We start from the raw sequence: 12,166 nt of genomic DNA on the forward strand, positions 1-12,166 counted from the left end.
AGGCTGCATCCCTCACCCTGCAGATACTATAGAATTACACTATAGAATGAAAAATAATGCCATAGTTATGCAATGATACTTTTTAAAAAGGAGTAATTTTCTTTCTTGTCTGTGTTCAGCTTTAGCAAAAGAAGTCAGGGAGGATTCTTTGCGTACTTTACATCTTTAGATACAGAGATTTAGTAGGAAGTCATTTCAACATTCACAGCCAGTAGAATGTCAGACAACATTATGAATCAAGCTTTGGGGGCCAAGATGTCAGACAACTTTAACTCTTATTCTAGAACTTATCATCTCACTTGTTCCCTGCTACTCTTGTCTCTTTCTTCCCTCGTGTTCCTCTGCTGTTTTCCCCCTGCTGAGTGTTAATTTGGGACACCAACCTGTCGAAGTGCCATCCATATGGATCCTGCTATACAAGTGCAGGTGTCCCCCCACATACACAGGGCTTATTCTGGGCACCCACGCGCATAAGTGAAATCACATAATCCCACATAAGTGGGAAGCACCCTCTAAAAAGATTCCCCTGCTCTCTAACTCTCTCTCCCACTCTCCACACGACACTCTCTTCAACTAGAGTTAAAGCTCTGGGGCTGGTTGGAGGCTGAAGGCCACACAGGGAAGTGGCTGTGGCTGCGCTACCACACACACCAGCTATTAGACAGGGAGGTTGAGCAGCCTAACAAAACCCTGCTGCACATCAGGTGTCTTCAGGGCTTCCTCCACCCTCACTGACACCTTCTTCGGGCTCCTAGTAGGATATCCTCTTGAGTCACAAGGACTTTACAGCTTTCTTCCACCATTTCCTGGTATGATTCTATTTATTTATTCATTCATTCATTCATTCATTTACCAGCGCTATGCATTCACGCAGTCGCACGTGAGTAGAACGCGTGTAAGGGGGGGGGGATGCCTGTACTGTATTAGATTATAAATTATGTCCAGGTTGCAAAGGTTTACACACCTAGTTTTAATTGTGCAGTGGGACTGAACCTTAGAAAAATCACTCCTGAAAGTCAGGTACCCTCTTGATAGTGACGACCAATGCACTGCAATTGCAATGTGCATGTGTTTCTTAGGATCCTGGCCAACAGTTTTACAGGGGATCTTTAAAGATGCAAGTTTCATTTTTTATAACATACCTGAAATTAAGTTCTACTGAAATGAAGGACATCCCTGAATAAGCACTCTGGATCGGGGCAATCCATTCATCTAAGAATCAACTCATACACTTAGCAATTCACCAGCTGCTGGCAGGTGCACATAATAAATAGCTACCGCAAACAAATTTCATACCATCTCAAGCACAATACTTAAGGGAGGCAGTTCTCATGTTCTGCCGCAAGTCTCAAGTTAAAAGATAGCAATAAATTTACATGCACATCTGGAAAACCCTAAGAGCAAATCCAAAGAGAAATCTGTAGCAGCAAATGCAGCAACATGATAGAGCTACTCTAAAATGTGTTTGTGGACCATTGCCTGAGAGTGCTTATCCTACAAAAATCTATTTAGGCTGCAATGCTATACTCACTCACCTGGGAGTAGACCTCACTGAATTCCTTGGGACATACTTCCACGTAATCCTGCATCAAATTTTGATGTTAGTAAAGTGCTGGTGCCAGAGCAGAACAATGGCATATATAGTCTGACTTTGGTTTTCAGTGGAACAAACAGATGTCCATCACCAAGCCAGAAATCTTCATTGTTTAGAGCTTGCCAGTAAGCCTGTTGCACCACCTGGGATTGTCTCATAACTTTGTTCCTCTCACCATATCTAATACAAAGTGTTAGTCTGGCAACCCACCTACACATTCACATAAACATTTTAATTTTAAATCCTAGGTGAATAGTTTTAACTCGAGCTCAAGGTGTGACAAATTACAATTTTTTAGAGCTAGAAAGAAACTGAATCATGACAAACTGATGTTTGCCAAAGAGGGTGGGGACACACTATTATGTATAATAAATGTAGTCCTTTTCATATGGTTTGGTGTTTAAAATAGCCCCTTTCACTTTCTTTTAGAAGTTTCTATTTATTCTGGATGTAGATGTAGTTATTTTTATATAGGGAGTAAGATCCCATTTAATATACAGACCATAAAAGCAGATATTTTAATGCCTATTCAAAGGGTCAAGGTAGGCCTCCAACCCCTTTGAATGCCCCCATTTTTTAATCAAGTTTTCCATGGAAATGCCAGAGTATGAAAAAAAGGGGTCAGGATTTCTAAGAGTGTTTTATGAACTGCTTTAAAGACCCCCAAAATCTTATTTTTAAAAGACACACTAATTCAAAAATGCATGCAAGAATTAAGAAAAATCCCCACATGGCACGTTTTACTTATTCCACCTTACCCCTTGAAATGAAACACTGAAAGAGCACATTCAAAGAAGCAGAGTTACATTCAGATGTAAAGATGAAGCAAAAATTCACATGTTTGCTTCTTTTATAGAAAAGTACAGAAATTAGGAGGTGGAGATTAATCCTATGTAGGTAAACAACTGCCTCTATATTTTACAGTACTGAAAATACCAGCAAGATACACTAATATAGCAAATGTATGTAATTGTAAAGATATACATTCAATGCCACTTACAATGGCTTTCTTCTTTTTGAAATTTATATTGATTATGTTTCAGATGTCTGACAGAATGCCCATGAACTCATCAGAGCTTCGAGTTACTCTAACTGCTCACCTGATGTAGGTTAAAACAGAATAGGTATTGTAATATTTGTTTCGACCCAAGATATAAAGCTGCTTTCATTTTACAATAATAAGCAGATAGTCTTATTTCAACTGAGTAAAATCGCAGGCATTACTTTAGAAAAAACATGCAGAACATGGAGTTTCTTTACTTGGTTCCATAAACTTACAAGCATTTCAGGCCCAACAGAAGCAAAGGTTCTTTGCCAATGTTAAATCTGCAAAGCTGATCACCGGCATCCTTCAAGTGTTCCTGTCAAAGCATCAAGGCTGCTGTCTGTGTCTGAAGCCAATGTTTGTTCTGTCGACATGGATGAAATGTCATTGATAGATGATGACTGGGAAGGGCTGGTGTTGCTATTCACTGCTGCATCTGTGCTAAGTAAACCAAGCATAAGAAAATCTGAGGCAAGACATGGTTGGAACCATAGATTTTACGGAACTGTATTCATTGTTCTGATGAATTTATTGTGGTTTGCTTTATTTATGTGCTTCTGCGTTTGATATTATAGTGTTTACAATGATATTATAGTGTCCCCCCAATCCTATTGGGATTATTGTGAGCTGCTTTGAACTCAACGCTTGTTGTTCGAAAAGTGGAATACAGATATTGCATCAAATCAAATAATTGGATGATATTTTAGGATTTATAGTATTCTTTCTCCAAACACAAATGGCTTACCGTGGTATTTCTTAAAGGAGTACATATATGCAATATTGCAAGCTTTCCCCTCAAGGGCATCAAATATTTTATAGGAAGCAAAAGCCCTGTACCTTTGAACAAATGAAAACACGTAGCCAGTATGTTGGGAATGACAGAGTGTACACACTTACGAAAATGAAATTTCAGTTTCTTCCTTTGGATATATTTGTTTTCTAAAAAATATAACCCATTACTCCACAATAGATTGGATCAAGTGTGCCCCTCTATAAATGGAAGAGCCCCTTAGCATAGCTGCCAAGTTTTCCCTTTTCTCGCGAGGAAGCCTATTCAGCATAAGGGAAAATCCCTTTAAAAAAGGGATAACTTGGCAGCTATGAGCCCCTTCCATTTGTAAAAGAGGCAGATCTACTGGAGGTTCCTGCTAGGGAAAAGGGGGACGTGTTTTGCAATTCTAGGCCACTTCCTATACTGCTCCAGAGGATTCATAACCATCTGGTCAGGGTGAATAAAAATCAATTTCTAAAAATAATAATCCAAAAATTGTAAATTAGAAACAGTTAGAAAAACAATTAGAAATAATCTCTACATTGAATCAATGCCTCTATCAAATGCACTGAGCAAAAGGGTAAATGAAGAAGGCTAGGTGATCCTTTCTCAAATATGAACATTTGCTTTCTACCTACCAAATGTAGACATTTCATTTTCACTTGATGAAAGCAAACTGCTGTAGTCTGCCTACTAACTACCAAACCTTGCTTTGACTTATCAGTGATGGGTATTTCATGCTGGCTTCCTACTCTGTTTTTGTGAGGTTGGGCTAGGCCAACGTTAGAAGCAGTGCTGTGTGCACTTAATTTTCACAACAGAACCACAGTGCTGTACTTACCTGTAATTTTGCACAGAAAATTAATCTCAAATATTGCTCATAATGCCAGGCCATGGTGAACTAGCTTCCATGAGCAAGAGGAAGCTGGGCTTGCATACTCCCTGCCATCCTTCTGCTCCCACATGGTTGGGAAATGGGTTTCTGTCAAGTATGGCTTTGTTTTTGCCAAGTTTGGTTGCTACTGAAATGAAATCAATATTGCTGCTACTCACACCTGAGTAGGCCTGGCATTATGTACAAACATGTGCAATATTTGACATTTACAATCAAGCGATGAATAAATTTTATGAAATAAATAAGTAAACAAAGCATTATATGTGAATTGGGCCATTGGATTTGTGCATGAGCCAACCTGCAGCACAGAATCTTCCAGAATTCTGGTACTTTAGTTGCACTTTCCTGTTCCCTGGACAAGCTTTTTGCTACCAACCATGTCAGTCAAGATGTGGGGACAGCACCTCACTCATTCATTTCATATTTGTAGTCTCTAGAGCAGGGAAAGGCTATGTGACTGTATTGTCTCCTAGAACAGCAGTTACAGGAAAGAGAAATTCTGTTTCCTTTTTTGTGGCCTCCGTGCAGTCCCCTATATGACAAAAGTGAGAAGTTCTTATCTGGAGAAGGATGTAGAAATTGTGTCAGCTAAAAATATTCATCAGCACATCTCCACCAACATCACCCTATTTTTATGGCATCACTGTCTCTAGCATGATGCCGAAGAGACTGCCAGGTTGCTATCTTGCCTGAATTCACCACTGATATGAAGAAAACATGTTTGTGAAATTTAATTTTTCAGGGTCAAGTAGGCATGAGCCCCTATAGTGTTCCCCATTACATTCCTTGGGACCGCAAGCCAAGCCAGACAGTGCTTCCATTCATCATTGTTACAGGACTGTCAGACAACTTTAAAATAAAAAGGACAGGGGTGTTGTTCCCCATAAATTTCCTTTCAAAAACCAATGACCTTGCTTCCCTGCAGTTCTATGGAATGTGATCACACCATTTTTGTTTCTCATCATGGTGGATCTGCCTGCTGCTGGGACAGAGAGAGTACAAGTGACACAAATGTAACTCAGGGCAGCAAGGAAAGACATCCTATTCTCTCCTGAAACCTTAAAGCCACAGAGAACACAACTTTTATTCCTCAGTGCATGAGGGATGGTGTGTGCTGTAGTCCATCGTCACCTGGAGGGTCAGAGGCTCCTCACCTGTGCTTCAGGGAAATAAGGCATCCCATCCACAGCTCTCGACTTCTTCTATCATCTTTCCCCACAAGCTAGAAATTAATATTATAATTCCATGTAGCTCAATTATTTTATTACTAGTTATTTGTGCACATTCTGAAACAGGTTGCACTGGAACAAGAATTTGAACAACATAACTTACTTGGAAACCTCCGTTGTTAATGACAACAGATTTATAATACAGCACAAAGAACCCCTGAAGACAAAAACAGACTATTACATCAATGACTAACCTGAAGGTTGTTCTTTTACCAAACCATTCTTATTCCTTTCTTCCCAATCCATTACTTCTTTATATATTAGTTCTACATTTAAAAGAAATGACAGAGAAAGGAGGAGAGAAAGAGAAGAAAAATTACAAGAGTACTTTTTCAAATCTTGAAACAGCTACTATGCTCTGACACAACACTCCCATGCAAACCCCTCCATCTCAAATAACCACCCAGTCATATTTCACTATAAGAGCATACTTATGTTTAATTTTTGTTTATAAAGCATCTGTAGGTTACCCTATGACAAAGGGTTCTCGAAGCATCATAGCATATAATAAATCTTGGTTACCTTTCCATTCTTCAATGGCATGTTCTCTTTCTTCCAACTGTGCATCATAGATTTGAGGGGGAGGCTACAAAAAAGATGAAAATACAAGTCTTTGAATTCAATAAAACTTAGATTAATTCCCAAGATGAAATACATGTGTAAAAAAGAAACGATCATTTATTGAGCTGGGAAGTTCTCATGTGTTATTTCCCACTGAAACAAACAGAAGCTGCATAAGAGAATGTTTCTGTTTAAAAGGCTCTTTATAAACTTTTCATCAAAGCTAGTTTCTACTGTTATCGCCCGATTTGCTTTTTTTAATACAAGGGTTAGTAAATGCTACAATTAATAGGGTAGCAGCCAAATAAAGGAGTTTTAGTAAATTAATCATTGTACATAGTTGACAAATCAATTGATCTAGCAATAAAAATTGCACAGGAATATGATCAAGTTTTCAACAGAATAAGCCATTTTTACTCAATTTAGTCAAATTTTCCAGTTAAAAAACCCACAAAGGAGGTCTGTATTTTTTATTTCATTTAATGAAAAGGCATTATAGCTAGCTAGCATGAGTTAACAGGCTTATTTAGTCTCAGCAATATTTCAGTGGCCCTACCTCATCCCTAATATGATCTTAATAGACTGCTGAATTTTTAGCCATGGAGCTGGTTCTCTCCCTCCCATGGAGAATGGAAGAGGTGCACAGGACACTACTATCACAAAACTTCTAAATTCCTTTAGACCATTTTCCTCCCCTAGGTAAAATTGGGAGTTGCCCATAGGAAACAACAAAGAAGCCCATGATTTTAGTATATATGAGATTAGCAGCAGTATGCCCATCCATACACAAAGAGGTAGCAGCAAAGACAGAAGCTCATGCCCCAACTCGGGTCGTATTTGGAATCATTTTTCCTGAACATCCTCCCAACTCAAGCCCAGCGCTTAGCTGCATACAGAATCCTCGTATTCCATTAACTTTACACGAAGACATTCTGCAGTTTTAAATATTAACACACACACACACCCCACACACACACTTCAAATATATGGTTTTTCATATCCCACCCCCAAAACCACCTAGTTAAAGGATGCAGGGACTTCCATATTTCCTGCTACCTTGTTTTTTTCTTTGCTAGACACGCTGCTGCCCAGTCACAGTTATCTGAAAATGCAGGATTTCCTCTTTTTTATGGGCAGCTCTCATGCTCACCCCAGAAGGGAAAAAAGGTCTAAAGGAAACTGGGTGTTGGCAGCCTCTGCAACCCTTTGAATTACAAGTTTATTCTCCCCCTTGCCTCCTCTACCCTTCTTCTTTTATCCAGTTCTTAAGAATCAAATAAATAGAATTTCTTCACTCTCTCATACTGACTTCTGTCTTGCCACAGAGCTACAAAATACAGGATGGCTTAAGGATTGAGAAATGGGACTTGGTAGGATTAATTATGAAACAGATTTTGATTGACAGTCAGAAATGTCAGAAATTCAAGATGAAGCCTTAAATATACACCAGCTACTGAAATTTGTTTTTTTTAAGAAAAGAGTAGAAAAAGAAACTCAAACTCAATATATCTGGCATTTTTCAATAGTCGCTAACTAAAACAATTTAGGCTGTTTAATTTCACTGCAATTACTGTGGCATAGATAACATATATAGCATATATAACACTTTTTTCTAGTGTAAGGAGAAATCTAAATATGCTCCCAGATTTTCACCAAGGTAAGTAGCACTGCCATAGTGACATCAACCATAAAACTTATTTTGAATAAACTTTAAGGGTAAACTTACTGCTTCAGCTTCAGCTGGGTCATACCAAACAGTGATATATGGATGTCGCAAAGCTTCATCTACCGAAATTCGTTTGTCTGGATCTACTACTAGCATTTTTGATAGTAAATCTCTAGCTTGACTGGCTAGAAAATGGAAAGGGGGGGTGACCATTAGCTGAAGATCTGAAGCATAAAGGTAAAGTACAAAATGCATATTCATATCAAGGACATGCCATAGCGTATTTTTAGTCTAAATTCCATGCTTAAACAGTGGATTAAAAAAATGATAATCTGCATTTTGCTAAGTGACAATCAACAGGAATATGCTGTTTTATCAACTAGAAAAAAGTATCCACCCCCACCCCAAACAATTACCGTACATTATAGTTAAGATCCCTGAAATTTGTTAGTTTGATTTTTAAATTTGACAGTTCTTACTGCTCTACTAGCACAGAACATTGTTTCTTGCAATGGGGCTTTTGCCAGGACAGTACAGTGGTACCTCTAGTTACGAACTTAATTCGTACCGGAGGTCCGTTATTGACCTGAAACTGTTCTTAACTAGAGGCATGCTTTCGCTAATGGGGCCTCTTGCTGTTGCTGCTGCTGCGCTGCTGGCACACGATTTCCGTTCTCATCCTGGGGCAAAGTTCTCAACTTGAGGTAACTCTTCCAGGTTAGGGGAGTTTGTAACCTGAGGCGTTTGTAACTCGAGGTACCACTGTAGTATGATTCAATTGCAAAATAAAACACAAATTAACAATGCCAAAACAAAGAAACATATACTGTATTAATTGATAGGCTATGGCATACGCTTATAATGTCCCACATAAAAAAATTAAGCAATTCCTGTCTTCACCAACCAGTTTGTAACCTAAACTCTATAATGCAACTTGAAGTATTAAAAGCCTGTACAAAAATAATAATAATGATGCCTGTTTCACAACCTTGAGAAAAATGAAAATACAAGAAATAATGCACAGTTGAAATCTTACTTTTTAGTTTGTCCCGATCAGATTCCGATGGAAATATCCAGTCTGGGAACAACTCTTCAAATTTGATACCTGGATATTTTGGCCTATTTTCTACATAGTTCCGCACAGTAGGCTGCAGTTTTTTCATAAAATCTGCTGATGGTGTACCTAGTTGTTCAATAACTTTATTCCACTGGTCAATATCTGCAAAAGTTTCATTTAGGAAAATAAAAGTATTCCCCTCCCCCTCCCCCCCAAAAGCATGTATAGTACAAGAATTAGCTATTTATTTAATTTATTGCATTTATATCCTACCTTTTTCTCTGAAGAGCTCAAAGTGCCATACATGGCTCTTCCCCTCTTCTAATCCCCATGACAACTCTGTGAGGTAGGTTAGGCTGTGAGGGCACCTAGTGAGCTTCACAGCTGAGCAGGGATTTGAACCCTGGCCTCCCAGGTCCTAGTCCAACACTCTAAGCACAATACCACACTGGCTCTTCACAAAAGGTTATGAAGCATGTTGGGAATGGCTTGAGAGACAAGTTAGATCCAAACTTTGTTGGCATGTTTCTACTCAGGGCTGATGGAATTTCAAAACGCTTCTGCTTGTCACCTATGTGGATAATTGCCTAGCAGGTAGTCACAGGATGTACTCCAAGTGGATCCTGAACTTAAGCATTTAAAAGGTACATGGAGACAAAATTTCAGAATCAACTTGAAAGTAGTATCTTCTTCAGTTACGCCCCTCTTACCTGCACAAAACCAAATCCCAAATCAACATGCCTCAGTTTCACAGGGTGTGTTGGATTCTTCAACTTACAAAAATGAGGAGTGCTCATTAGGAATTTCAAAAGATATTTTGGTTAAATTAAATTAATATAATTTAGCTGTGCTTGGTAAGTAAAATGTGTGTAGAATTGCACTTAAATCATTAAAAATGATTGCCAAGAACTTGCAGTTATGTTGTTGTTGTTTAGCATTAGCTGACATATTCAGAAAGCAAAATTAAAATTCTTTGGTTTTCCGAAAGCAGTTTATGGGCTTCTTCCTCAAATATAGACTTACCAAGCTAAATGTTGTCCAGTCACAAAAATAATAGCAGATTTGAATTCCCCATACCCAAAAACATACTCTAAAGACCCTTCACTGAAGAAATCTCCAAAAATTAAGTTTCAACCCCTAAAATAACATGTCCTACTGGGACAGCTTCCTTCCCAACAAATATTTCTGGGGAGCTGTACATTTTAACTGGCAAGATCATGCTTTTAATAGCATTTTTAATCCTCAATAATTTTTTCCCACCGACTTATATAGAATGGAAGTGTTTGGCAGAATTTCACCCTCTCAATTCCCTGCCCCTTCTTTAAAGAACTCAGTAGAATTCAATGGAATAGATGAGTTCGTCCAATATAGTAGAGGACATTACCCACAATATTTTCTGTTTAACCTGAGTGAGCACAGCACTGGAATGACAATACCAGTCTATTGGGATATCTAAATAAGGCTAAATAAGTTCCTGAGACAACCACACTACTTTTTGGGAGCAGAAGACATGTCCAACATCATGTCTTATCGTACTTCTGTAGACTTTGTAGAGGCAAATCCAGATGTATGTTTAAACCGAGAACACAGTGAAAAACATATTTAAATTCCCATTATAAGATTCTCTATGTTAGTTACTACAATAGCTTAAATTTAGTATGCTGGCAAAAAAAGAAAACACCACTTCATAAATTCTTTAGTAGCAATGAATGGATGCCAATTGCAACTACAAGCTTGGCAATTTCAAAGTGTTAAGCCTTGTTTACTAAATGCAAGCAAAATATACTAAAATAGCTAGCTCTCTAAAGCATCAGAAAAAAATACTTCTAGCTTGAAGATATATGTTACAGTACAGTGCATATTTCCATAGTTTTCCAAATAAAAAAGCCACATCACTGCTGCCATTAAGGTACCCTTTTAAAGAATCTGTATGTTCTGTACAGATGAACATGCTAATTGCTCAGTTTTTCCTTGCTTGATCAAATGCATTTAGATGGAATTTTGGTACCAAGTACTATAAAAGGTTAAAACATCACATGCTAAATTGCACAAATAAAGACAGCTTCTTGATCTGCATAGATAAATGGATTTTACTAAAGAACTCCACCAATCTAGAGTTAAAGGAACCTTAATTCACTACACAGTCCAAAAACATGTCTACTCAGAGGTTACTACTGCTTAATTAAATAGGATGTACTTTCAGGTACATAAAACTGCAGCCTTAGAAAGCTTTGTACAAACCATATATTTCATCACTGAATTTCAGAATATTTTAAAACAACAATTTTGTGCAGTTTCTGCTCTCTGGTGCATTCAGAAGTCTATACATGAAATAAATCTTTTTGGAATAACTTCATAGGTGAAAACAATCAAGTTCCACATGGCTGACGAGTGCTTAATCAGAAACAGATATCAAGTGAGGTTTTTGGGCATTACCACAAATCTTCAACAGCACACACCAGAAGTATCAACAGTCACAATCCAGATTACTAAAATGTGCCTCTTGTCTAGGAACAAAGAGGCCACATGCAAATATAATTATTAGATAGTGCTTGCTTGTAGAAATTAATGAGGAAGTCCCTTAAAATGTGGCCTTCTATAAGGTCCCTCAATTTAAAATGGAAGAAACACTCCTTCAGAATCCCAAATTGGAGATGCATGGTGCTACTAATTATTTTAAAAGGTTGTGCATAAGATACTACAGATAGCTTGGTGTGCATAAGATATATACTGTATATTGCAAACAGAACACCATAGTCTTTTAATATCCCAAAGCACTAAGGAGAAACTTTCACATACGTACTTCTGGAAGAAAAGTGTTTGACAATACATTCAGTGTGTGTGTGTGTGTGTGTGTGTGTGTGTGTGTGTGTGAGAGAGAGAGAGAGAGAGAGAGAGAGAGAGAGAGAGAGAGAGAGAGAGAGAGAGAGAGAGAACAATCACTTGCTAACAATTGTGACAAAACAACTGGCTGATTATTTTTAAGCAAGATACAAGTAGTAAGGTTCTCCCCCACTTTCTTCTAGGTCACCAGATTGCAAACCCAAATTATAAACTAACAACCAAATGCTTATTTCAATAGGGACAACAGACATTTACATGGCTTCCATGTAAATCACAGAGATGGAAAACAATATGGGTATAAAGAGGGAAAGAAAGCATTAGGATGTCAAAACTAAGACCCTTCTCAACTCTCTGCTCAGTCATGAAAAGTGTTGAAATATATTAAATTATGTGTTTTCTGAAGAGGCTGTGATTGCACCAGAGATTGACTTTCAAGTAAACAACAGTTTTAACCAATAATATAAAACAATGATCAGAGACACAGATACTAGATTGGTGGAGCT

At 38.0% G+C, this 12,166-nt stretch overlaps 1 protein-coding gene across 8 annotated transcripts in view; it reads right to left on the reverse strand.

Annotated features, from left to right (window-relative positions):
- Window positions 1-818: 818 nt before the first annotated feature.
- Window positions 819-12,166, reverse strand: part of MAPK9 (mitogen-activated protein kinase 9) — a 32,193-nt gene continuing 20,845 nt past the window's right edge. For 4 of the 8 annotated variants that reach the window (XM_035105600.3, XM_088661971.1, XM_060271647.2 and 1 more), the window contains 5 exons: window positions 8,799-8,981; window positions 7,823-7,947; window positions 6,058-6,121; window positions 5,730-5,801; window positions 819-3,075 (listed from right to left, as the gene is read on the reverse strand). In XM_035105600.3, the coding sequence (XP_034961491.1) occupies window positions 2,933-3,075; window positions 5,730-5,801; window positions 6,058-6,121; window positions 7,823-7,947; window positions 8,799-8,981 (587 nt within the window). In that variant the 3' untranslated portion in view covers window positions 819-2,932. Of the gene's footprint in view, window positions 3,081-5,729; window positions 5,802-6,057; window positions 6,122-7,822; window positions 7,948-8,798; window positions 8,982-12,166 lie in introns of all 8 variants that reach the window. The other 4 variants (XM_035105603.3, XM_088661974.1, XM_088661973.1 and 1 more) reach the window with 1 other exon arrangement.

The sequence above is a fragment of the Zootoca vivipara genome, chromosome 2 (genome assembly GCF_965207765.1).
Source record: "Zootoca vivipara chromosome 2, rZooViv2.hap1.1, whole genome shotgun sequence".
NCBI classification, from domain to species: domain Eukaryota; kingdom Metazoa; phylum Chordata; class Lepidosauria; order Squamata; family Lacertidae; genus Zootoca; species Zootoca vivipara.